We start from the raw sequence: 27,860 nt of genomic DNA, 5'->3' as shown, positions 1-27,860 counted from the left end.
AGCTCCAGCCCACGCCTACATCCTAATGCCTGCTCTGCTTCTGGGCTTAGCTGCACCTGTTCAGTGCCTTGTGGTTCCACAGAAGCCCAATAAACCGTAACCTCCCCACCAGGCGCGTTTCTACGTGGGCTGACTCAAGACTCTGCTCCTGCAGAACAGACCTGTGTCGCCCTGTACTTCCCTGGATTTCCCAAGCTACCCATGTGACCACTAAAGCCAGACGCTAGGGGCTGGGGGAAGGGGAGATAACTCAAGGCTGGCACTCTGCCAGGGAGACGGTACTACCATATGTGAAATAGGTGGGGCACACTTTAAGAAAAACTAAGGCCTTAGTGTATGCTCACAAGAGGGCTGAAGGAATGGGGAGATGTTTCATGTTAAAAGGTTAGTGACAATAATAACTGCCATTAACCGAAGATGTTCTCTGCCTTCTCGCATGCAGTCCCCTCAGTAATCTTGAGGAATACGTGCCATAATTTCATTTTACAAATAATCAAACAGAAGCTAAAAGAGGTAAAATAAATTGCCTAAAGTCACAAAGCTAAGCCCCCTTCCAGATGCTTCCTAACTCTGTAGGTAGGTTTTATTTGTTTGATAGGAGAGAAGGGGCCAGTTACTGGTTAATGTTTTACAAATCACTGATAAAATGGAGGCGAATAAAATGCTCAAAATAAATATAACAAATCCATGGGCTCAGTACTTTAAACTCTGTTTTTAATGTATAAACTAGAATACTTTTCTTATGTTTAATAAAAAGGTATGATGATAGTAATTACAAATTTTGTTTAGATGAAAAATCCATAAATTCAAAATGAGTAAACTATAGCAATGTAAAAATAACACAATTAGAACTTTAATAACATTGCTTCTATATTTTTAGATATGGGACCCTGTGAGATCAATATGAGATCAATACCATAGAAATATAATTCACTTAAAAACTGTTCTTTCAGTTAAAATATTTCAAGGGGTTTAAAAAAATCAAATCTCTAGGCCTTGATTATTATTACTCCTAAGTGTCTTAGAAGAAAATATATAATTAAAAGTACTTAAGTGGGAAAAGATTACACAAAGAACCCACAATGTTTTGTTTTGGTTTGTTTTTATTCCTTATTAGTTGAGTTCTTCAACGATTTTGTTTCTGCTTGAGATTTTCTCTTCAAAATACTCTTTGGAGGAGTCCAGTTGTAATCTGGATTATGAAAAAGCCACTTTTCTGATATGAGCTCAGATATGGAGTGCCAGGAATCATTTGTGGTAAATGGCCCTAGTAGGGGAGAATGGTAAATTGTAGTGACATGGCCTTCACCACTCCTACTTTCATCAGACAAAATCCTCTGCTTTGAAAGCTTTACTAAGCCACTCTTTGTACCCGAAGGTAAAACCTCTATGGAATAATCTTTCTTTTTCTTTGATGCTTCCTTTCTTGGGCTATTCCATATTTCAACATTATTCTGTGCCTTCTCTTGGGTCTTTTTCCCAGCAGAAATACAAATAATGGGACTGGAGATCTTTTTCCTTATAGCATACTTTGATTTATCCGAAATCTGATGTGGTGCTAACTGTAAGCTCTTAGCCCTTGTTAACTTAGCTGCATTGATGCACATCGCAGAGCTTACTGTGTTAGAACTCTGAGCACTGTGGTAGTCTAATTTAAGCAGGTGTTCCCATAATAAGGAGCCATTCTTAGAACCCTCAGGAGATTGCTGTAACATGCCTAGAGGCCAAAATTTCCTACTGCGGGTCCGCTCAATTTCCTTCAGAAGGCTGCAAAAGATCAAAAGTTGTCAAGAGGTCACTACATAATGTTAATAATCAGAAGTATATTTTTGAAATGTGAAACAAACTCACTGCATGATTCCATGGATGGATGAATGAGAAGGTCCCAGATAGGTCTCCCTTAAATCAAGTGACCTGTACAAATAGCCTATTGCCTCAATCATGACATGATGACAAGAGTCACTTGTCAATAAATAACCTGCTGGATATATAAAAATAAGAATATTAGAATTTTTTTTAATTTTTGAAAAGATTTCAAAAAATTTATAGAAGGTAGAATTGGAATGTTACCTGTGGTAATATTGTGCCAAAACCATTTAACCTGTTTCTAATCATAAAGATGTAATAAGAAGCTGGTGATATGGCTCAATGATAAAGCACTTGCCTAGCATGCACAAGGCCGTAGGTTTCTTCCTCCCCAGCAAATATATATAATTCTGTATCAAAAAGTAAGCAGTATGGGGGCTGGGCTGTAGCTCAGTGGTAAAGCACTTGCCTAGCATGTGTGAGGTACTGGCTTTGCACCCCATAAAAATAAATATACTGTGTGTTCATCTACAACTAAATATTTTTTTTAAAAAGTAAGCAGCTATAAAGGACAGTACTAGGATACATGGGAAATATGGATATGGACTATAGAGTAGATAAAAGCCTTATGTAGTAGTCAGATTTCCTGGATTTGATTATTATATCATGGCTATGTAGGGGAATGTCTTTGTACCCAGAAGACACATGCTAAAGTATGTAGAGATAAACGTGTTGTGCTTGAAACTTTCAGATGTGTGGGGGGAACTGTGTGTGTGTGTGTGTGTGTGTGTGTGTATTTTAAAAATGCAAATGTAGCAAAATGTTAACAAACTGGTGAAGCCAGGCACAGTGGTGCACGCCTGTAAACCCAGCAGCTTGGGAGCCTGAGACAGGAGAATCAGGAGGTCAAAGCCAGCCTCAGCAAAAGTGAGGTGCTAAGCAACTCAGTGAGACCCTGTCTCTAAATAAAATACAAAATAGGGCTGGGGATGTGGCTCAGTGGTCAAGTGCCCCCGAGTTCAATCCCTGGTACAAAAAAAAAAAAAATGGTGAATATAGGTGAAGGTTATACAGTGGAGTTTTTGTTTGTTTAATCAGTCTTAAAACCTTTCAATAGGTTTAAATTTTTCAAAAATAAAAAATCCCCTGAAATTTGAGTTGTAGATGGGAATACGAGAGATGGTCTTTAACTCTCTTGAAAATCTGTTCTCAGAGTCCTCTAGCAGCTCCCCTGTCAACCCCTGGAGCATGGTAGACAAGATTTTCCATGCCCTAGGCTTCCCTGATTCCTCCAATGTCACCTGCAAACCTCCCCATTCCAGAGTTTCATATAACCTGATTCATTTTTCCTTGCCTTTGTTCATGCTGATCCTTTTTGGTTAAAACACTCTTCGTGACCTTCATCAGGCACTAGTCAGGACTCTCAGTCAAGTCACTATCTAGAAGGTCTTCCTGATTGCCCCTCATGTGCTTCCCCACGCCCTCGCCAGTGTCTGTCACAGTGCACAGCCCATTGGATCACAGCCATCTTTATGTACCTGTCTCCCCAATGAGTTGCCAGACTTCAACAGCTCACAGATGGTGGTAAAGGCTTGGGATTTGGACTCAGAGGACTGGATCCCAACTAATTCTCCAACTGAGTAGTTTTGAGGTTTGAGGATATCACCTGGTCATTGTGAGCCTCAGCCATATAATTTCAAATTCACAAAATTCTCTGATCAAATATACTGGGGTAAGTCATATAGTCTATATCTGCTATTTCCTCAACTTCAAATTAAGTCAGTGTGATCTCTAGAGTCCCTTTCCAGTGTTAAAAGTTATCTAAGCTTTTGAGGGCTATTTGACATTTTTTCTGCTATAAATAGCATTTACAAACTTACAACACATTGAAAAGGATTGAGCCTACATAACAAGTAAAAGGAAGCTCTGTTGACGGAGTAAACTGGCTTGCTTAATTAACTAGGGCCCTCTGCTTCCTCTTTTAAAACATACTCTCCCTTACCCTGAGCTGCTAAGCTTTTTGCTACTTGTACACCTGTTCCCAACAGCTGGGTTCTAGATGACCCAGAGTCAGCTGGGCTCATTAGTCTAATTAGGCAATTAAATTAAGTAAAATACTAATAAGATATGCATATGAAGTGAAAGGAGTTGTTTTTTCTGAAAAATAAGACTAAATACTTTGGAAAGACTCAATGCCATGAGCTGCTAAAACAATTTTATTTAAATATGAGTGGGCAAGACAACCATAAAAGATTGAGGGGAAATAAAGCAGCATTGTGGAAGGATCCTGCGCATAGACGCTTCACAATTGTTCTCACTCTGCAGCAACCAGAACTAGAAATTGTGAGTAATGTGTTTTGAAAAAGATGATGTCTAATTCCAGAGGGCCCACCTTAAAAAAGAGAATTGATTTGACATTTAAAGGGGGGGGGCATTTATGTCTAAGTTAAAATTAAATTGTAAGTTTTGTCTTTATTACTTACCTACTTTGTGATTGAGGGACCAACTGCTATAGAAAAGAGGGTTCTGGCTGAGTTAAGCATTTTTAAATTAAATGATGAAAAGGGACTGACTCACCCCAGTGAGAGTCACCCACCGGTGCCTTTGTTTAATTTCCTCCTTTTAAACTTGACTGAGATGGTTGGCATTTCTTTTTTAAAAGAATTCCAAGGACAGGGAAGTAACATAATGTTCATCTACCATGCTTCATCCAAAATAAACAATTCAGTTCAGAACACTCTGCGTGACAGAACAGCATGTGAAAAGCCACATTTCTGTCCTTTTTCCCCCCTAAAATCGTTTCTCAATAGGCAGATTTAAAACACTTATCAAAGAAGGGAAGCAGTAAGATTGCTCTGTGCCAGGGATAGCATGGAACATAAATCACAAAAGCCCTCTTTTCAAGTCAGGATTCCTACCAAAATCACCAGGATTAACAGTTTTATTATGTCAAGGTTTCTACTGGGAACTGGATCAAAGTTGTGAGGGGATGAGCTATGAAGGATATGCTAAACAAAAAGAGAGCTCATTAAAAAAATAAAACAAAAATGCTCAACCCATGTTCTATTTCAGTGCCAAAAAAATTTTTGGAAGACTGAGAGAGAGAGAGAGAGAGAGAGAGAGAGAGAGAGAGAGAGAGAGAGTTAGTTCATGAGTTCATTTAAGAATAAATGCCAAAATTCAGGAGGCTGAGGCAGGAGGATGACGAGTTCAAAGCCAGCCTCAGCAAAAAGCAAGGCACTAAGCAACTCAGTGAGACCCTGTCTATAAATAAAATACAAAATAGGGCTGGGGATGTGGCTCAGTGGTCGAGTGCTCTTGAGTTCAATCCCCAGTACCAAAAGAAAAAAAAAAAAAAAAAAAAAGAATAAGTGCCAAAATTTAGAATTTGTTACTCTCTTACAAATCCTCCATTTTAATACATGCTTATTATAATCTCCTGCATAAAAATCTTGTGTTACAATTTAAAATCTTAACTCTCAAAAATTCCTTGAAGCCCACAGTTCTCAGTGGAAGTATGCTGTATCTTACCTGTTGATCAACTGTACTAATAAAAGACTAAGAGAAAGTGCCAGGACATTCAAGCTAACAAATATCATTGTTAATTTGTAATCTAAAATTAAATCTGGAAAATCAACTCGGATCCTCTTTTCCACAGGCTAAAAGTACAGTCTGTGCCGTTTCCTTGGGTTCTGGGGGCCTGGAGCCAAGTTCCCGCTGGGCAGCCCAAGGCAAGCAATGTGAATCCCAAAGAGGCGCCTGCTTCACCCGCTGCCTTAGCCTGCCTGCGTTGACGGAGCAGCTCGAACTATTCCAAGGCTTTGGGGATAGGAAGAATAGGTGATAAGACACCTGCCTGCCCCTGGGAATTCAGTCTGCAGAGAACTCAAAACACACACCATGGAAAGACACAGAAAATCAGTGTTGAAGTGTCCCTCACTCTCCTTCATGCCTCTGGGTTCCCAAGATCACTTGGACTACTGTATTGGCAATGTGAAGTCCATGCCGGGGGAACGACTCTGGGTTTCCACCTGCTCTGCAAAAGCCTTGCACTGGCTTTCAGTCACTCCTATGGTAACAGTCCAAATCCTGCCTGGTCCAGGAGGCCTGGGATCCACCCCACTCCTCTCCCATACTCCCCAGCTGCCCACCACCACATTGCTCCAGCACTCCAAGTGCACAGTCCTCTTCAGCTCCTTCCAGTCTTGAAAGTTCAGTTCCTGCTGCCTGGAGGACTCTTCCCTCCACCCTACTTTTACCTGGTGAGCAATGTCTCATCCTGCACATTCAGTTTTTTAGCAATGCTTCCTGAGAAGCATCCCCCACCTGTCCCCCTCCACCAAAGACATGAAGGTTTCCTGAGAGCACTTGTGTTTTCTCATGATGGAACTGTCCCAACTGCACTTAAGCCATTGTATATTTAGTGTTCCAACTATCATCTCCAAAATAACACTTGCTACAATCGCAGTTAAGCAATTTTGTATCTAGTTGTCTGACAGTCGTCTCCCCTAACATGAACTCAATAAAGGCAATGTTGGTTTCTATCTGTCCTTTTTGCTGCCATCTCTACAGCAACTAAAATAGACTATCAGCTAAAAGATGAAGCAAATATTTGTTGAATGAATTAATGAATGATTGAGTAAATTCTATAAGAGTACAAGAAAAGATATTAACTTTCAAATGCCCTTAATAATTATACTTGCTTTACCAAAATGAGAAGGCAAATCAGAATTAGCTAAGCATTTCCTCCATCATTCATTCCCTCAGCAAATGTTCATTGAGCACCTACTATGTGACAGCTCCTGTCCTAAAACCCAAGTACACCATGATAGAGAATATAAATCAGCAGATCATCATCATCATCATATAAATATCTAATTTTAGGTTGTAATTTACTATGTGAAGTACTATGAAGAAAAACAAAGTTAGATAAGAGAAAGTGGTAAGGATGCTGGACACAGTGGCACATGCCTATAATCCCAGCAACTTGAGGCTGAGGCAGAAGTTTTTCAAGTTCAAGGCCAACCTCAACAATTTAGTGAGGCCCTAAGCAATAGGCAAGACCCCATCTCAAAATGAAAAAATATAAAGGGCCAGGGATATGGCTCAATGGTAAAAGTATCTCTGGTTTTAATCCCCAGTTTTAAAAAAGACCAGAGGGGAAGGGGAGGGGAAGAGGAAAGAAAGAAAAGAAAGGAAGGAAGGAAGGAAAAGAAAATAAAAAAGCAAGAAAGAAAATAAAGTGTGTAGGGGGATAAAAAAGATGGCAGTGAAGTTACATAAGATGCACAGGGAATTCTTCCGTGTGACGAGTAGACAGACAAGGCAGCCTTGATGAGCTCAAAATAATTTGAAGAGTTTCCAAAACAATATCCTAAACAAAAGGAGCCATGAGAGGATCACTGGCCCCAGCCTTCTTCAGCCTCTTCTCCACTTGCCCATAGGACAAGATTCCTTCTGCTGCAGAGCAAGACAGACTGCAGAACTTAAGTAGAACTTAAGTAAGCAGGTTCTCAGGCGCCAGTCCTTACAACCCTGCAAGGATTTTGTCCAAGTCACACAGAGTAGCAAGCAGGAGTTTATTAGAAGGGATAGGAAAAGGGAAAGGGGGACACTCTAAAGGAGAGAGGCAGAGAATGGATCCTTCCAGAGAGGAAAGGGACAGCATTCCCCTCTGCCCTCCACTTTTACTGGGAATCCCAGGGAAGTTTCCAGAGAGTCCTGCCCAGGTCCAGATCTCGATTTTGACTTTTGGCAGCAGGATTGCATCAGACTTTCAAGTCTCCACTGCACATGGTCTTACCCCATAGAGGGGAGATTTTACTATTTTCATGACATACTAAAGATCCAAGTTCAGGCTGGGGTTGTGACTCAGTGGTAGAGTGTTGGCCTAACATGTGTGAGGCACTGGGGTCAATTCTCAGCACCACGTATAAATAAATAAATACATAAATACATAAATAAATGCCCATTGACAACTAAAAAATATTTAAAGAGAAAATCCAAGGTCACTTTGGGTCATCTTGACCTACGCTGACCAGTTCTTGCTCTTATAGATTTTATGATTGGTGGACTTTGCTTGCAATTATCTTCTCCCTGGGCCCTGGGATTTTTAGGACTATATAAAGGTCACAACAGTGCCCTCTGTGGGATGACTTGTGTTCCTATGGGCAGGCCTGCATTTTTCCTGCAGATAGCAGGCTGTTTGCTTGAGGAATGTAGCATGGCCTCTTGACATAAGCCAGGCAGGGTTCAATTGCTTTTAAAAGAAAGGATAGGGAGTAAAATCACAGTAGGTCCAGTCTACAGAATTATACCTGCAACCTCATAGTCCCACACCTCCCGTCTGTACCCCTTCAGTGGGCACACCACCTGGACTCACCCCCCAAACTGCCTGTGCTCCTGCTTCTTCACTTCCTGCTCCCCCAACACCCGTCCTGATGGCTCTGGATGTCTCCTCCAGGGCTTGTCTATTCCCCTCAGGGCCCAGCAGTCCCCCACATACAAGTGTTGCCTTTTCTCTGACAACTTATACCCTCCACTTCCTTAAGGGCCCCTCTCAAGAGATGATCCTTGAAAAGCCTCCTGCCCTGATGGGACTGTCTTCCTTTATATTTAAACATGAAATAGTAACTCTGATGGAGATTGAGTTACTTAAATAACTCAGTATCCTCATTTTACAGATTGGGACCCAGAGACTGGCGTCCTTGGACCAGAAAGGTTGGGACTTGCCAGAGGTTCACACAACCATTTATGGCCAATCTAAAATCAAAACTCACTTCTGATTTTCTATTCTTTTCTGGTACCAGGGATTGAACCCAGAGTCACTTAACCACGGACTCATATCCCCAACGCTTTTTTAATGTTTTATTTTGAGACAGGGTCTTCCTTAGAACCTTGCTAAATTGCTGAGATTGGTCTTGAATTTGCAATCCTTCTGCCTCAGCCTCCTGAATCCCTGGGATTACAGGCAAGCCACTGCACCTGGCTCCAAAACCCACTTCTGACCTCTCCAACCAAAAGATGCTTTAAGTCCTTAGTGTGCTTTATTTTTTGTAATACGTTTGTCTCGCCTCATAACAAAACGATAAACTGCTCGAAGGCAGGAGTTCTCCTGCAGAACACTTGGTACAGACCCTGAGTGGGGAGCCTTGTTTTCCATCTGTCACTGCGTCCAAAAAAGACAACAGACTTTCACCAAATTTAAAGGATATGTTTGAGATAATTGGAATTAAAATATAGGCCACACGACATTCACAAATGTCACTCTGGGGGACCCAGGGAACACTTCAAAAATGACAGGTAGATGCCCTGCAGAGCACCCAAGGATGATCTGCCCCACAAGGGTGACAAGATAACAAAGGTGACAAAGCCCTCCCTCCCACATCCAAAGTCACAAATTGGATGCAAACACTGACTAGCAATGGAGCCGCCATCCACATCCACGTGGGGGGGGGGCTCCCCTCTGTGCTTCAAGGAGGAAGGCAGGGTGTTTTTTTTCCTTTATGGGGTGAATCATTCTCCCAAAGTACCCCAATCTACAAACTAGTCAGGTAAAATAATAGAACCTTATAATTCTGTCATGCATTACAGTGTACAAAATAAAGGTTTAGATAAAGGTTTGCAGGATTCAGACTATAATCCCCTGCCCCCAGTCCTTCCCCTCCCCCGTTAGCATAGCCCTTGACTTCAAAGAGAACTGCTCTGATGAATCATGTTCAGGAACAGTTTTACCAGGGTCTACAGAACTTCTTTTAAAATGATGGATGATCAGAAGGCCCAACCACAGGAGGTTCTGGTTTACTTCTTCTTTTATGGAGTTCACTCAGGCCCGTTTCCATTTAGATAGGAAATTTCCATAAAAGGTAGGAAACTTAAAAATACCTTTTATATCTGGGCATATGGTGCACACCCGAGTTCCCTGCAAATCAGGAGGCTGAGACAAGAGGATCAAAAGTTCAAGGCCAGCCTAACCAACTTGGTGAGACTCCGACTCAAAATAAAAAGGACTGGGGATTTAGTGGGTTCAATCCCCAGTACCAAAAGAAGAAGAAGAAGAAAAAGTTCTCATATATTGAAGGACAACTGATTCAAACAGTCCACTTTCCCTCCCAACACTGGTGTCATCATGCAATGAAGATACTAGTCTGACCTTATCGTCACTACATAAAGCAAAAGCACAAGACCCTCCCACTAATGGTCATTAATCATTTACAGTGTTCCTGCAAGTGCATCTTACATCAAACCAATCAACTTCAACAGCAGGAGACAAGGCGGCAAGAAAGGAACACACCACTGCCAAATGGTAGCAAGAAATGACTCCTTTCAAAAAAATACTTGATTGGAACTAGGGAATGGAGCTCAGTGATAGAGCACTTTAGCACGTGTAAGGCCCTGGGTTCAATCCCCAGCATCACTAAATAAATAAATAGCCCTGTTGAAAACTGACCACAAATCTGAATTTCTTTGCCCCCTTGGTGATACTGGGGACTGAACCCAAGGGTGCTCTACCTCTGAGCTACATTCTCCACCTTTTTTTTTTTTAACTTTCTTATTTTTGAGACAGAGTCTTGCTAAATTGCCCTTGCTGGCCTCAAATTTGCAATCCTCCTTCCTTAGCCTCTGAAGTTCCTGGGATTACAGGCATGCACCACTGCACTTGGTAAATTTGAAACTTTTTCTAAAGACTTAAGAAGTCATAGAATCACTGCAATTGCTACTATTACAGATGTGTCTTCTCTGAAAGTAAGTGAACAGTGTTCTACTTCCATCTTCCATCATAGACTAGAAACCAAAACTGTTATGTAACAGTATATGAAGCAACCAGAATAAACTAGGTCTTTTTCCATAAATTTTCTCTATTTTTGCATCTACTTTTTCTGTTTGTAAATAAAATGCTCACGCGCTCAGCCTGGAAACCTTTTGGAAGAACAGTTTGTGCGTGTCCATGCATGCTCACGCATTCCTAAATCTAGGCACTGAAAATATTCTTTCACTGCAGATAGCAGGTATTTTAGTCCTTTTTCCTCTTCAGTAAGTGACTCGGTGAAACCAAAACAAACGATGAGCACACAGGCTGGAGGAAGTGGCTGGTTTAGATTAGGTTTTTCAGCCGGGCACTGCTGACACTTAGGACTAGTTCTATTTTGTGGTGGGGGTGCCCAGGGCATTGGAAAATGTTCAGAGGCCTCCCAGGCCTCCATCCTCTGCATGACAGTAGCACTTCCATCCCCCACCCCACTGCAAAAATGAAGTTTCTCTAGACTTTTGTATTGGGGGCAAAATTCCCACTAATTTGAAAATCGCTTGTTCAGGTTAAAATATAAATTGTGCCCAGTGGTAAGCAGACACCAGGACCCCTGACAATGTCTCAAAATGTTTCTAGCTGTGGCATTTACATAAGATGAAATTCCCTGAGGAGCATACTGAAATAAGGGAAGCTACCCAAGGCTAGCAACCAGCAAGCCAGGGCACCGCCTTGCCCAGCTGCCCATGTCCAACAGAGGCCTCTGTTGGACACACAGTAACCCACTCAGTCAAGGACAGGAGGAAAAGCTCTGCCCGTGGGCCTCAGCCCTGACCACCTCCTGGCTGCCCACCACTTCCAGCTGGATGAGGCTGTCTCAGCTCCTGTCCTGGCACTGTTTGCCATCTCCCGTCAACTCTCCACTCTCCCCATTCCCCAGGTTGACAGCAACACTCCAGGCAAAATGACAGAAGCCACAGAATGGTCACTATTTGCAAAACAAGCTCATAGGCTACAGGGCCAAATAGGAACCCAGGCAGCTGAAGGTGAGGTCTGGCACTCCAATGCCTGGCAGTGTCCTAGAAGGAAGGTCCCTCTCTCGGGGTCCCTGCACGGCAATGCTCAAAGGCTGCCCTAACATGGAAACGAGTTCCGCTTCCCTCAGCTGGGACCGCTGAAGAAGCAGGCTGTCAAGGTCCCTCTGGCCTTGTCCTGTTTCTTCCTCACAACCCCCAAACACAAGGCCAGGCTTTCTGCGAAGTCCCCTTATCTGCTTAAAGTCCTGACTGGCCAAAGAAGACACAGATTACCTCTGGCCCAAGAGCTTCCCTTAACTACTCACATCCCAGGAAGGAAGACTGAAGTCGAACCTGACAGGATTGGATCCCACGCCATTGTCCTCTTTTTCTGTCCCATTGAGAACCAGCATAATCCATTGTCTGTTCTCTGGGCCCAGTGGTCTCTGCCCCAGGTCACTGTGTTCTCCAAGCCCACTGAGTATCACAAAAAATAATTGACTGTTCTCCTAAAATTTGCACCATCCTGCCCTCCCCCTAGAGGAAAGAGAGTAGTTAAGTTTCTGAACTGTGTTGAACAGAGGGTCATCCACACGCCGATGACGCCCCCCTTTTCCATGTTAAGAAGTTGATGAATCTTTTTTGTTTTTCCTATTTCCTCTCCCTGTGTCAGCTTACTCCAGTGAACGTTGAGGTTAGCAGGGAAGAGCCCCTTCTTCTATTACTCCTAACAGTAAGACTGAAATCCAAAATTTTGAACTTTGATTTCATTTTAGGTTTGTTTTGGTTTGGTTTTGTGTTACTGGAGATAGAATCCAGGGGCTCCCACATGCTAGGCAGGTGCTCTACCCATGAGCTACACCCAGGCCTCATTTTAAGTTTTTATCTTTTTTTTTATATTTGTTTTTTAGTTTTAGGTGGACACAACATCTTTATTTTGTTTGTTTAATGTGGTGCTGAGAATCAAACCCAATGCTTCACGCATGCTAGGCGAGCACACTAACACTTGAGACACATCCCCAGCCCTTAATTTTTATCTTTAACCAGAAAGTTCCTTCAAACCACTGGGCGAGGTATGAGTAGGCGTTAAGTCCTACATCTAAAATTGAAGGTAGGGCCTCTGTGAAAAGCCATTTTTTAAATTGATAGAAGAGAGGTGTGTTCCAGCATAATGCTCAGTCTATGAAAGAATGAGAAATGGCATGGAAACAATTCTTTTTCCAGGGGAGGGCACCAGGGATTGAACTCAGGGGCACTCAACCACTGAGCCACATTCCAGCCCTTTTTTTTTTATAACTTTATTTTTATTTGTTTATTTTTATGTGGTGCTGAGGATTGAACCCAGGGCCTCACACGTGCAAGGCAAGCGCTCTACCACTGAGCTACAACCCCAGCCCCATCCCAGTTTTATATTTAGAGACAGGGTCTCACTGAGCTGCTTAGCACCTCACTTTTGCTGAGGCTGGCTTTGAACTCGCAATCCTCCTGCCTCAGCCTCCTGAGCCACTGGGATTATAGGAAGGTAAGTAGGTAGCAACAGAAGTTGAAAGCATAAGGAACAGGAGTTGCTTCAAAAATGAGGACATTGTTATTTGTCATCATCATCATTACAGCCCTGGGGATTAACCCAGGGACACTCCACCACAGCCTCAGCCCTTTTTATTTTAACTTTTTATGTTGAGTTAAATTGCCCAGACTGGCCTTGAACTTGCAATGTCCCTGCCTCAGCCTCATGAGGTGCTGGGTTACAGATGCTTGTCACCACACCCAGCAAGACATTTTTAAAACAAGCCAAGTGTGCAGATGGAACAGAGAGGAAATTCGTCTGCTTATACAAGAAGTAGATCAGAGCAATTACCTAATTTACACAAGGTATCACTGAGGCTGATGCTTAGCTGCTTCCTGACAAGTGAGGAGTTGGCCAAAGCGTCTGCGTTTTCCTTTATTTTTATCACTTGTTTATAATATTCGATTACTTGCTTCCTTTGGAGTCTAGAAAACAGAAATTGAATTAAAGGTTTACACTGAAGAAACATGGCATCTGTTCACACCCCATTCAGCGTTCCCCGGGTGCTGCTCCTGGAAGGCTAATCCTTGCCTTTGGAGATGCGCTAGGTATAGGGGAGCCTGGAGAGGGAAGCAGGGGTCCACTCATGAAAGGCTCTTCTAGTGCAAACCTAAGGCTTTGACACTTACATGGAAGGGTTTTCATTAAGAGGAGAAGATGAAATTTACATTGTAGGACCTGCATGGTGGTGAACACCTGTAATCCCAGCAGCTCAGGAGGCTGAGGCAAGAGGATCCAACATTAGAGGCCAGCCTCAGTAACTGAGCAAGGCCCCAAGCAACTTAGGAAGACTGTCTCAAAATAAAAAGTAAAAAGGGCTGGGGATGTGACTGAGTGGTTAAGTACTCCCTGCATTCCTGATTTTAAAAAAAAAAAATTACATTTCAGAAAATTCACCTGGGTAGAAGTGTTGAGGCTAAACTGAAGTAGGTGAGATTAATGGCCATGAGACCAGTTAGTCCAGAGGAAGGACCCTGAAGGTCTGGGCTCTCACAGTGGCCATGGATACGAAGGGACACTTATTAAGCAACAGTCTTGAACCTGCATTGGACCTGGTGGTGCTGATGCTGGGCTGTTGGGGCCTCTATACTGCTGTAGAGTGACCAGGGTTCAAGCTTTGACATCATGCAGATGTGGTGATGGGCCTCAGGGTCCAGGCCCAGAGGCTCTTCACTGAGACCTATCAGGGGCTAATGGTGGCTCCACTCCTTAAAAGTTGGGCAAATATCTTGCCCTCCTAAGCCTCAGCCTTCCCATGCTCAAAATGAGATGAGAGTTGTTGTGAGGATTAAATGAGAAAATGTAGGTAAAGTGTGTGGAGAGCAGCGTCTGAGATCAGGGTCTCTGATAACCTCACAGCTGTGGCATGCTTGGTGCTTGGGAAAGTTTCTGGGTAAAGATACAGGATGCCTAGCTGCTGTGGTAATGCCCTTCATGAGAAAGTTCTTGACCTTGATCACAGGCACACAGCCTGGAAATAAAGGAAATTTCTTTCTTTTTTTTTTTTTTTGTGCTGGGGATCGAACCCAGGGCAGTGTGCATGCAGAGCAAACACTTTACGGACTGAGCTATATCCCCAGCCCTATAGGAACTTTCTTGCTAGACAACCACAGTGTTTCACCAGCTCTGCTGCTCCTGGACCTGCCCACATAACAGTAACTTCAAACAATGGACTTTCTTGAGAGCTCACAAAGCTCCTAATATTACACATTGCAACTGTAGAATGTAACTGCAGAATAAGCTGTATAATGTTGCTAACTCTCTAACTTTCATGAACACAAAGAATAATTCTTACATAGTCTTTAATCTGATTTTAATCTGAGACGTGTATATAAATAAAGATTGCTGGTGTAATTCTTTAGACCTGCTTCTCCATCAGAGAACAGCCCTCCACCTGACCCCAGCTTTATCTTCAAATCTGAGTCCGTGAGTCTTTATCTGTTTTATCCCCCTCCGCTCCTTGCCAGAACCTGCTAGATTGGCCGCAATGGTCGTGACAAAAGTGTTTAGCATGGTGACCAATTAAAACATCATTAAGATGATGCCACTGTGTTTGCACAGACAGGAGGAACAGGGAGCAAGAGGGACATGTCCAGTCCTGAGTGCCCAGGGAATACTCCACTGGAGAGATCCAATCTACAGATGAAGGCCCATCTGTCACCAATGACAAAGATCTGAGAGGTGGTGACAACAAGCCGTCCCCTTATGGAATGATGCTGAAGCCCTCAGCATGTGTGAGGTCAAGGTGCTGAGACTGAATAAGCACAGGGCCTCAGAACCGAGCTCAAGAGAAGGCTGACATTGGCACAAGAGGAAGGGAGAGGAGGAGAAACCCCGAACATGGCAGAGAAGCACCATCAGAGAAAGGATGGCCATGAGGGAGGGCGCTCAGAAGCCAGGAGAGGGCAGCTGCAGGAAGGGAAAGGGCAGACACTGATGATTCGAATATGAGGTGTCCCCCTGTGTCGAGGTTGGAACCTTCAGAGGTAAAATGATCAGGTTCTGAGAGCTCTAACCCAACAGCCCAATTAACCTAGTTTGAGTGGACCGACTGGGTAGTACGTGCAGGAGGAGCTGGGTCACTAGGGGCATGCCCTGGGCAGGTTAGAATCTTCCCTGTGGCCGTTGCCCCTCCCTCTCTGCTTTCTGGCTGCCATGAATAGAGCAGCCCTCCTCCCCTCACCCTCACCCCTCACCCAGGATGTTCTGCCTCACGCTGGGCCCAGAGAGAGGGACTCAGTCAAGCATGGACTAAACCTCTGGAACCCTGAGCCGAAATCAACTTTTCCTTCTCTAAATTGTTTGGGTCAAGTATTTTGGGCCCAGATGAAAAGCTGAAAACCAAAAGAGAAGAACAACCAGATGAAAAGCACAGGGGCACTCGGTTCGCGATGATTTTTATGAGTGGACTAGTAGGCAAAGGGCGTGTGGTGGGGCGGCAGGACCAAGGACAGTGACTGGGAAGTGAGGAAGTAAGCACCCAGTGCTCACCGGCGGGAAGTAGCTGCTGACAAACGGCTGAACAGCAGAGAAAGAGCTGGTAGTCATTCCACCACGGTCTCTGTTCACTGTTCCTCTGAAGACACTCTGTTCCTTCTTCTCTGTCGTTAAATTCTTAATGAATTTTTTGACTTTTCAGTTTGACCTCATCTGCCTGTTCCCCACCACCACCAATCTACAAAGCCCTGAGCATCCCGTGGATCGTTTCCTAGAACATCAGAGGTGTCTCAAGAGCCTCTGGTCACCAGGGCAAAGGATCTACACTTGTTTGAGAGATGATTAAGGTCACACAGCAAAATGTCTCTGACTCTTAACCATAGTAGTCACCTGAGGACAACTTAAACAAGGGAAAAGATTTCTCCATTGTTTGGGAAGGTGGGCCACTAATAGTAAGGCCCAGGAAAAAGGCATCCATGTACGGTCAGATCCCCCGCATGCAGGCCACCCCTGTGGCCTGGTCCAGCAGGATTCAACGTCTCATGGCTCATGCCCCACCAGCTCTGGATCTGTGGTGGGGTCTCCTGGGCAGAAGAGGACCTAGCCAGCATTCTGTGTGTTTAGATTTTTCTTTTACAAGGCAATGTCTCTATAGCAAGCTCTGTGCTTCTCTAAAGAAAGGCCTGTCTCTGCTCACAGAGACAGGCCTTCAGAATGATGAATAAGAGGAGGTCAGGCGATGCCAAATGCTCCAGCAAACACCCGCTGGGGAGCAAAATAATCATACTAATCACTCAGGGTATTGAACTTTTTTAGTATGTGCCAGGAACTCTGACAGCTCTTTTCACATGGGATCTCCTAATCCTCAATGATCCTGGGAAGATTCGGTTACTAGTCATTTTACTAACAAGGAAGTAGATGAGACACCAAGATGTTCCTGTCTAGTTTCTCACGGTTACTAAGTGGCAGAAACAAAATTTGAACCCCGCCGACAGGCCTGGTCCCACCATCTCCCACTGCTACGCAGCGCCTGCTACTTTCCCCTCGGAGCCTCCCTTCTTGGGCCACTCTTTAGAAAGAGTAGGGCTGACCTTCACTCAAGTGTTAGGGATACCAATGTCACCTTCTTCCTGGGAGCAAAACCAAGAAAAGTCACCTGTTGGTGAAGAGTGAGAGGAAAACGACCTCGGGGAATGTGGAAAACTGACATGGGAAAGCAAGCCAGGCAACAGAAGGGAGCACCCCAAAACAAAGCTTAGCAATGCCACCATTTAGCCTCCAGCCCCCTGCCCTTCTGTCAGCTGCATTTACTGTGGAAGGCAGTGCTGGGCGGAGTGAAGCCCGAGCCCGGCTCCCTGTGCTTCAAAAAGAACCTTCTCCACACCAAGCTGTTGGGAGAAGCTGTTGGACCTGGCAGATGTGGACACTAATCACAGCTGGAGGGTAATGCCCACCGCCCTCTTTTAAACTGAGATATGTGGGGAGCTAAGGAAAGTGCCTCCTCACAAAAACTCAAGAGGGCTTCCCAAGTGAGGAGGAGCCACAGTGAGCATGGCCTGAGACACCTCAAGCTCTGGCCTTGGTCTTAAGAAGTCGCAGGCCAGTGAGAGCCCACACACAGTGGCCATGGCTGAGGCCCGCACAGAGACCCTGAGGTAAGGACAGCTCCCTCACAGGCCTGCAAGTGATGAGTTGGGAACCACTCATAACAACAACATCAAACTCCTCTGTCCCTTCCCTACACCAAAACCTCTATGCCACTTCTGGGCCCAAACCTCCCTTTGAATGCCTGATGATCAGTGTCCTGACTGAGCAGAACAGAAGGCTCAGCAGAGTGAAGCCTAGGACCAGAGACAAGGGAGTGAGACACCCGACGGGCAACCCCAGACCCCACACACACACCGGTGGATTTTTTTTTTTTTTTTTTTTGGTGGGGGTAGGCAGGAGACACATTTCTCGAAACATTTCATAAAAACTTACTTTTCATTATCTGTTAGTAAAAAAAACAGTAAATCTGCTAAAATTTCCATGATTTCTCCAACTAGCATGTTTTTCTCTCCAAACAAACTTCTCCTGATACGTAAGCACTCTTGAAACTTCATTTTTGCAAGATAAGTGTTTCCATCAACCAACCTGAAAATAAAATACATGTGTGGGACTTACTAACACGATAAATGTTGGCTATATTCATTGCACTATCAAAAATATTTCTCATAGATATCCTTTATTTTATACAAAACCAATCCTAGAAAATACAAAAAAAAAAAAAAGACCACTTCATAATAATAGAGGTTCAGGAATGGCAACATCATTTATAAGAACATTGTATGTGCATGTTAGGGACTGAACCCACAGCTTTGTGCATGCTGGGCAAGTACTATACCACTGAGCTACATCCCAGCAATATCTTTAAAAACTATTTTCATGTGATGTGTGTGTGTGTGTGTGTGTGTGTGTGTGTGTTACTCAGCCTTAAAGAAGAATGAAATTATAGCATTTGTTGGTAAATGGATGGAGCTGGAGAATATCATACAAAGCAAAATAAACCAATTCCAAAAAACCATAGGCGGAACGTTTTCTCTGATACACGTATGCTAATTCACAGGGGGGGGGCAGGGAAAATAGAGTTACTTTAGGTTAGGTAGGGAGAGTGAAGGGAGGGGAGAGGGTGTGGGGGTAGGAAGATAGTAGAAAGAAACAGACATTATTACCTTATGTACATATATAACTATGACCAGTGGGATTCTATATCATGTATAACCAGAAGAATGAGAAATTATACTCCTTTATATATGATGTATCAAAGTGCATTCTATTGTTATGAATAGCTAATTAAAACAAATTTTTAAAATTTAAGAAAAAAGAAACTACTTTCAAACTCAGCACTGCTGACATTTGGGCTGGATAATCCCTGGTTGGGGGCTGTCCTGGGCACTGTAGGATGGTTAGCAGCAACCTGGCCTCTACCCACTAGATGCCAACAACCCCTCCCCCACAGTCATGACAACCAGAAATGTCTCTAGACATTACGACGAATGTCACTAGCGAAGTGGGTAGGGCCCAAATAATTCCCTGGTTGAAAACCATTTTAAGCTCAAGAATGCAAATGCTAAAAGTCAGCATTTCTTAGCCAAATCAGTTAGGTGGGAAATGGATTCATAAGTGTGGGTTAAGTACATTAATCATAAGATTGAACACTAATCCAGAAAACAAAACAAAACAAAAACTGAAATGCCTGTTTACATGAGGACACCTTCGGTGTATTTCATGGTAGCTTGATCATGGGGGATGTTGTCCACCAGCTTGGAAACCTCAGTGGCGTATTCCAACACGTGGTTTTCTTTTAGGTACTCCTCAGATGCCGACTTGGCCAGGTTGTTCAGCACTCTGACTGCAGGGAATACACGTCAGTAAAGAGTTTGATCCCTGTGGGTTTTTTTCAACAAAAGAGTTAAGATGCCAAAAGGCCTAGCATTTAACATTTCTTCATCAGTGCCAACAGCCAGGTTTTTCCTTGATAAATCAACTACTCACCCATATAGCATGGGGCTGGTTTTCATAAGCCATTTGAATGTGCGTATCAGTTATAGGACCAAGGAGGTAAGATGACAGATTGAAACCAAAGACTGAGTCTGTTGTGCAAATGAACAGGTCAGCAATAGAGTGAGAGTATGGATATAGACTAGGCAGTCATCCCCTTGGTAATGGAGTTTGACAGAAGGCAGTCGGCACAGTCTTCCAGTAAGATACAGTGAAGTAATGCAGCCTGATGATAAGAAGTACACAAATATTTCCCACAAACCCAATTAATACATAGCAGGCTGTACCTAGATACCCTCTGCCGTGGGCACCCATTCTGTTCAGAAGGCTGACAATTTTGCTCCTTTATTGAATTATATATTTTGACAATAGTACATACTTTTAAAAAGTAGCAAGTTATCTTCTAAACTATATTTTGTTATGTGAATAAGGAAAACACAGTAACTGTTTGAGCTGAATTTTATTCCCAAAACCTGTATGTTGAAGTCCAATTCTTAATACCTCAGAATGTGACTATATTTGCATAGAGTTTCTTTAAAGAATTAAGAATAAAATGAGGTAATATGGTGGGCTTCAATCCAAAAATGAGTAGTGTCCTTATAAGAAGGGGAGACGATGACACATATGCAGAAGACCATGTGAAGGAGACAGGGAGCTGGTGGCCATCTGCAAGTCAAAGAGAGAGTCTCAGGGGAAATCAACCCTGCTGACACCTTGACCTTGGACTTCTAGCTCCAGAACTGTCAGAAAAAAGTATCTTCTCTTTAAGCCTTCCAGCCTGTGGCACATTGTTACAGTAGCTCTAGCAAACTGAGACAGTGGAATTCTGAGAAGGCATTGCCAGAGGCAGAGTTAACTCCCTGTGCTGCGGAAGTCAGACTTCAGCAGGATTACTGTAGGATTCCACAGGATACCACTCAGGCACCAAGAAGTACCTCCTATCACACCCCTTCCTATGCCCCCACCCTGGGCCTTGTGGATTGCACATGAGAGTAGGAGAGCCACATAACTGGTCTCCCGGTGTCCATTCTTTTTTTTTAACATTTTTTTTTTTTAGTTGTAGTTGGATACAATACCTTTATTTCATTTATTTATTTTATTTTTATGTGGTGCTGAGGATTGGACCCAGCGCTTTGAATGCACTAGGAAAGTGCTCTACTACTGAGCTACCACCCCAGCCCTCCTGTGTCCATTCTTACACACAGGAAACCTCTTTTCTATACAGGAGCAAAAGTCATCACAAAATAGAAACCAAGCAGAGCATGGTGGCACAACTTGTAATCCTAGCAGCTTGGGAGGCTGAGGCAGGAGGTTGTGAGTTTGAAGCCAGCCTCAGCAACTTAGCAAGGTCCTAAGCAACTTACCAAGACCCTGTCTCTAAATAAAATACTTTTTAAAAGCTGGGATGTGGCTCAGTGGTTCAATGCCCCAATACCAAAACAAGCAAACAAACAAAAACCAGAACTGGAAATGTAGCTCAGTGGTAGAGTGCTTGCCTAACATGCAGGAGGTCCTGGGTACCATCCCTGGTACAAAAAAACACGAATAAGATGGTGTCATCCCTACTCTAACTCCCTGCAATGACTCCCCCCTTGCACTTGGACAAAAATTCAAATGCTACTCAACACCCTGCACAGTCTGGGTCCTGCTGCCTCCTGCCCTTCGCTCACTGAGGCATCGCTTCATTCCCAGGACAGGACCATCCTCTTACATACTGTTCCTTGGCCAGAACCGTGGCTCCTACTGTCTATTAAATCCCAGCTTCATAGCTCCCTTCCCCAAAAGGTATTTGGTCACCATTTCCAGGTGGGCCATGCTCAACTCCCATCTCTTACTGCATCTATGACAGCCTGTAAGCATTTCATGTGCTGGCTAAACCCCACCCCCCATATCAAGACATGAATAAAGCAGGAGACTTCCTGTGGCTCATCAAATGCAGCAGAAAGGCACATTGTATCAGCTCTGAGCCTGGCCTGGGCTCCTGCTCCTCCTCCAGGAATCCTGCCAAGTGACCAGTCCTAGGAAATCCTCCTGAGGAATGAGGAACACTGGCCCAGTCACCCCTGTCACCTAGCTAGATAACCACCAGCCAGCCCCATCAGCCCTGCCAGCTAATTTCAGGCACTTTCATGATTGTTTCATTCTCCTGTATTTGATATCTGAGGCCACTGTGGTGCCACTGATATGAGATAGGCAAAGAGTGCTTACTAAACCAAGGTACAGGTTGAACATCCATAACCCAAAATCCAAAACATTCTACAATTAATATGATGCTCAGTTTTGGCTTTTGGAGCATTTTGGATTTTAGATTTTTTTTTAACGTTTTTAAAATATTTTTGTTTGTTGGTTTTAGGTGGACACAATATCTTTATTTATTTTTATGTGGTACTGAGGATCGAACCCAGTGCCTCGCACATGCCAGGCCAGCGCTCTACCACTTGAGCCACATCCCCAGCCCCAATTTTATATTCTTCAATCTAAAATTAAATCTGCTGAGCCCATCCAGCACCAGCAGAATCACTCATGTGACCCAGAGACACGTGGGCAAAACCAAATGTTGTTTTAAGCCACCAAGTTCTGGGGTGGTTTGCTATGCAACAAAAGCTAAATTCGATACCCATGGCAGTATGAACAAGTTGAGAGTCCTTCAGTCTGACTGTGATTCAGAGGGTCAAAATTGTTTAATACAGGCTCAGTATTTCTTGTCAAAAATGCTTGGGACCAAAAGAGTTTCAGATTTTGGGATATGGGAATATTTGCAGCCTTTACATGGTTGAGCATCCCTAACCCCAAAATCCAAAATCTAATCTGCTCCAAAGCCTAAAACTTTTTGAGCATCACGTTGACTCTCAAAAAGTTTTCAATTTTACAGCATGTCAAATTTTGTGTTTTTGGATTATGGATGCTTAACTTGTACCTGGGTTCATAAACATCCTTTGTCTCTGTTACATCAGTGGCACCACAGTGGCCTCAGGAATCAAATACCAGAGAATAAAACTATCAGTGAGGACTTCAGCATCTGCCATGCAGCATTCTGGGTGCTTTACAGCCTGGAAACTTTCTTGATCTCACAATTATAAGAAATTTTATATAGGTGCTTTTTTTTTTTTATCCCACCTTAGAAACACGAAAACTGTGACTCCCAAAAGCTTAAGGCACGACGGACACGGTGGAGTATTCCTGTGATCCCAGTGGCTTTGGAGGCTGAGGCAGGAGGATCACGAGTTCAAAGCCAGCCTCAGTAACACAGAGGCACTAAGCAACTCAGTGAGACCCTGTCTCTAAATAAAAAATACAAAATAGGGCTGGGGATGTGGCTCAGTGGTTTAGTGCCTCCAAGTTCAATTCTCAGTGTGGGTGACCACCCCACAAAAAAGGAAAGGGAACACTTCATGTTCAAACCTCATGTACTTGGAAGCCTTTCAAAAAAATAAGTCAATGAAGTCCATGATCCCTTTTCCTATGGATGGGAGTGGCCTGGGAGGAATTGAACTCTAGAATACAGGGGTAATTCCCTCTGTAGGTGTCTACATACCTTTCTGCTTCATCAAGTTCCGGTTGTCTTTTAAGTCACTGAGTGGCAAGCACTGCAGGTTTGACCACGCCTTCTGGAAATACTTGAACCCTTCCTGGGTGTTCCCGATTTCAACGTACAGTTCTCCAATGGCATTCTGAGCTTTGAGAAGCATTTCTCTTGTGGACTGGCTCTGTACAAAAGGAGAAAGGGAACCAGCAGCTCCTGAAGGAACCCACCATTAGGACAGATACCGCAGCTGGACACCTGTCCAGGAAAGGCTCATGTCATAAAAACCTGTATTATATCATTTCTCAGGGAATTTTAGGTATTTATAAAATATTTATTGGGAGACAATGCAAATTAAAAATGCATTTTGGACAACTGATCTCATGGGTTCAGTAAACATTCTTTGGCAGTTAATAGTAATAAAATTTTTGAGGAATAACCTGACAATGTCTCACATATAATAAGTGTTCCAAGGGAAGTAGTATCAAGATTCTAATAAATATCTAGAATGTTGCTTGAATACAAACACCACCAGGGAGCTGGTGACTTTATGACTGACATGTTTTTTTAGAAACTTGTATTAAATTCTCCTTACTGGTCTAGAATATTTATTTCAGGGTATTCAACTTCATTAACTTAAATCACTTCTCAACCAACACTTTATCAATGCATAAGAATATACTAATTGGCTAAAGTTTTTTTTAATGTCCAATCCAAGAAATCAGAGTTAGTGATGAGTTATTTTACTGTTAATAATAAGTTTTCAAAAATGCATTACATAGGATAATATAATAAGTTTATATAGGAAGTGTTCAGTAACTAATAAAGCACCATAGAATGGATGGCATTGCAATGTTGTTGGCCACTTAATACTTTACATTGTACCACAATGTTAGCCTAGGAGAGTATTGACTGAGCCGGGCTCCCTGTTATAAGTTGAAAGAATAAGTATTTCTATTCTCCTGCACATATTAAAAGTGCCCCTCTGTGTTAAATGACCTTTGTTTTAGAATTTTTTTTAGTTATAGGTGAATATAATACCTTTATTTTATTTTTATGTGGTGCTGAGGATCAAACTCAGTGCCTCAGGCAATGCTAGGTGGGCACTCTTCCTCTGACCCACAATCCTAGCCCTTAACTGATCTTCTGAAACAAAGCTTTTGGACAGTTGTCTTGAAAATAGTTTACATGTGCTCTGAGATACTGATTTCCCTGGATTTGGAAGGAGTCTGGTTTGGTATAGGAGTCTGGTGTGGTATAGGAGTCTGGTGTGGTATAGGAGTCTGGTGTGGTATGTGCCTGTGGTTCTTTTGCACACCCCTTGGGAATATATTTAGAATTCTCAGCTTCTATTCTAGACCTTATCTTTGCTGCTCATCCTTCCAATCCTCCACTTCAAAGGTGTCCTCCATTCTGACTTTTCTGAGCTCAAATATTGCTAAGAGACTGAATTCAAATACTGGGTAAGATTAGGATGACTATGAATAACAAAGAACCCCAAATTAACAATAGCTTAATTTCTCTTATACAAGAGTCAGGATCTAGGTGGCCCAGGGCTGCACACATTCTACAAAGTCAGAGTTTAGCTATTTTTATCTCATCCTGTGCCCTTGCCTGACTTCCATTCTCAAGGATACCACCTGATGTAAAATGGCTGCTCTGACTTCAAATCATATTCACAATTCAATCAGTAGAAAGAAGGAAAGTTATTAAAAACTGAATGTGTCCCTTCTAAATTCATATGTTGAAACCCTAATCTCAATGTGATGGAGTTAGGAGGTGGGATATTTGTGAAGGGATCAGGTCAGGAGGGTGGAGCCCTCACAAATGGGATAAGTGCCCTTGTAAAAGAGGCCAGGGACCTCTCTCATTCCTTTCCTCTATGCAGACACAGCAAAAGATGGCTGTGCCTGGACCAGGATGCAGACACCAACTCTGCTGGAACCTTGATCTTGGGTCCACCAGCCTCCAGAACCAAGAGAAACAAGCCTTTGTTTAAGCCACCAGACTACAGAATCTTTGTTAGAGCCGTCCAGCTAAGACAGGGGCAGAACCAGGAACACCTTCACTTCAGAAACTTCCATTTACATCTCATTGGCCAAAACGTTGGTTTCTAAGGAAACCTGGGAAATGCAGTTTTCTTCTACACAGCCATTTTCTGAGAGGGCACATTACTTTAATAAAAGGCAGAACAATATTGGGGAATTATAGTCTCTTTTCTATACCTCTTTTACCTTTCTTTTAAATTTTAACTAGCTGAGTTTTAACTCAATTTCTTCCCTCACACCTATTTCAGAGGAAGTGGAGCCCAACTCCCTTCCCAAGGACCTGCCCTGCCCCTGAGTTCTGTGTCCTTCCCTCCAGCCCTCTCACAGAGTCTCTGCCAGCATCTCTAATCTGCCTCTGTTTATTTCCTGCTCCACGTAAACACATATACCCTGGATCAAACTTGACCTGAACCTCATATTCTCCTAACTTTTCGACTTTCTCCTTTCACCAACAAACTTTCCAAACAAGCCTGCCTATGTGCATCTTCTCTGTTTCATTACCACCCCCACCTCCTAAAGCCCTGCCTCTTGCTCCTCCCACATGCCCTGCCTCCTCAGTGGCGGTCACTGGCCCCCACGCACCAGACCTCTGGGCCTTCTTTCCGTCCTTAGTTGCCCAGACCTCCAGCGGGCATTTGATGCCGTTAGCCACTCCCCCCTTGGTTTGGGGGGAAACTACGACATCCTGACTCTTTGCCAATCTTTGCCTTCTTCACAACCAAGTCTGTCAGCATGCCTCCTCCAAGTGCCTCACCCTTCACCATTCCACAGTCGGGCTTCATTGCTGAACCGCTGCAGATGCCCGCAGAGACGTCCAGCTGGACTAGGAGCTCCACAAGGGCAGAAACCAGCTGTCTTGCTCACTGCTGTCACCCCACCTCCTGCCAGTGCTCAGACTAGGCAAGGCCCAGAGCGAATGTTAGCAAGTGAATGAACAAAGCGTGCACAGGGAATAACTGCAGACAGGCATTCAGTGGTTACCTAGTAAAATAACTGGTGCCAGACAGACACCTGTCAGCAGTAGGAAGCGTGCACCTCCCCATGGGGGCAAAGAATTGGGGTGGGGGATCCCATGGTCATAATGGGAAGCGCAGAATCCCTGCTGTGCTGCTCCCTAAATGATGGAAGAGAGTTGAATGACCGTTAGTCAAACCCTCTTACTTCCAGTCCACGCCTGTTACTTTATAACCCCAAGGAGTAGGGACAAACCAGCCACCGGTAATCAATATCTCACTGTGCACAAGACACTGTGGAAAGGGTGTTGTGCACTTCCTTACTTGATCCTGTTAACAGCCCCATGAGATAAGATATTAGAACCCCCCCAGATGAGAACTCACTGGGGCAGAGGTTAGAATTCTTACCAAGGTCATACAAGCAGGAGGTGGCAACGCTGGGTTTTAAATCTGGGTCAGTCTGAAAATGGCCCATGCTCTATTCACTACTTTGGGCTACTTTCTAAGGACACAGAGGAATTTGCACATTCAAATGGATTTATTGATTGGTTTGTTACATTTGTTTTATTAAGCACCCATGGGGCATAATATACCATGGAGATACAAAAATTGATAAATAACATTGTCTGTGCCATAAAGGGTGTTGCAATTTTGAGTTTTATAAAGCCCACTAGATGGCATTCCTTCTGTCTATGTAATGGAGGCAGGGGTAAAGTCTCAGGAAATTGTGAAGGTGTTGTTTTCAAACAAAATGTTTTGTTTCAGATTATTCTGCCCTTAGTCTACAAAAATCTATTGAAAACAGTGAAATTCATAACTATTATTAAAAGGGCAATTAAGTGTCATCTAAAACATAATAACAATTATGAGTGAAGCTTCCATTACATTCAGTAAAGTCAAAAGTTCATTTTTTAGAAAAAGCAAATCAATCACCTAACATGGGCCTTTGTACATGGTGGGCAAGTGCTCTACTGCTGAGCGGTATCACAGGCCTTCATGAAAGTTACAGCCAAGTCTTTAGCCAATTTTTTATTAATTCATTTCAACCTACCACTACAATTCACTTTTCAAATTTTACAGACACTTCTTTTTTTCCTCCCAAGTGACACCTATTTGCATTCACTCCTTTAATGACTCCTTTTTTTTTTTTTTTTTTTTTTTTTTTTTTGTGGTAGTGGTGCTGGAGATTAAACCCAGGGCCTTGTATGTGGGAGGCAAGCACTCTACCAACTCAGCTATGTCCCCAGCCCTAATGACTCCTATTCTCTTTAGTGATCATTATTAATGTCCAGTATGGGGCATGCATTAAAATCACAGCTTCCTCACTGATGAACAAATTAATTAATTCCTCTGTTTATAGACTAAGTTAAGAAGGAACAAAGGTAAATATCTGAAAATATCTAACACAAAAAGAATGAGGTTTGAAGGTTTCTGTTTTTTGCACTTTACCTGCATTAACATGTCCTCAGTACTCAAGAACAGCTCTTTTGCTTCTCTGATCTTGCCCATAAGTTTCAAAAAACTCCCAATGCAGAACATCAGTCGGCATTTGTCAGTGGCAGTGACATTAGAAAGCTTCCATTCCAGCACTAGAATGAAAAGTCAATGACCCTAAAGCACAGGAAGTAACCCACACCCGAGGCTTAATCCTCATCTAAGAACTAGCCAGAGTTCGTTTCTTGTTCGAGAGATCTGCACTTTGCTTTTATTAGGTTTACATATAT

General features: G+C 43.2%; 1 protein-coding gene across 1 annotated transcript in view; it reads right to left on the bottom strand.

The window, feature by feature from the left end:
• Positions 1–1,103: 1,103 nt before the first annotated feature.
• The window catches only part of LOC113189352 (putative tetratricopeptide repeat protein 41), a 66,932-nt gene continuing 40,175 nt past the window's right edge, over positions 1,104–27,860 (bottom strand). Inside the window, exons 9-15 of the mRNA XM_026398097.2 lie at positions 27,586–27,725; positions 23,148–23,319; positions 19,316–19,463; positions 18,053–18,205; positions 13,427–13,560; positions 1,852–1,981; positions 1,104–1,767 (exon numbers count right to left, since the gene is read on the bottom strand). Coding sequence (XP_026253882.2) covers positions 1,104–1,767; positions 1,852–1,981; positions 13,427–13,560; positions 18,053–18,205; positions 19,316–19,463; positions 23,148–23,319; positions 27,586–27,725 — 1,541 coding nt within the window. The remainder of the gene's footprint in view (positions 1,768–1,851; positions 1,982–13,426; positions 13,561–18,052; positions 18,206–19,315; positions 19,464–23,147; positions 23,320–27,585; positions 27,726–27,860) is intronic.

The sequence above is a fragment of the Urocitellus parryii genome, chromosome 5 (genome assembly GCF_045843805.1).
Source record: "Urocitellus parryii isolate mUroPar1 chromosome 5, mUroPar1.hap1, whole genome shotgun sequence".
NCBI classification, from domain to species: domain Eukaryota; kingdom Metazoa; phylum Chordata; class Mammalia; order Rodentia; family Sciuridae; genus Urocitellus; species Urocitellus parryii.
Note: the sequence above shows the minus strand (reverse complement) of the source record. Positions and strands in the feature narration are given on the sequence as shown.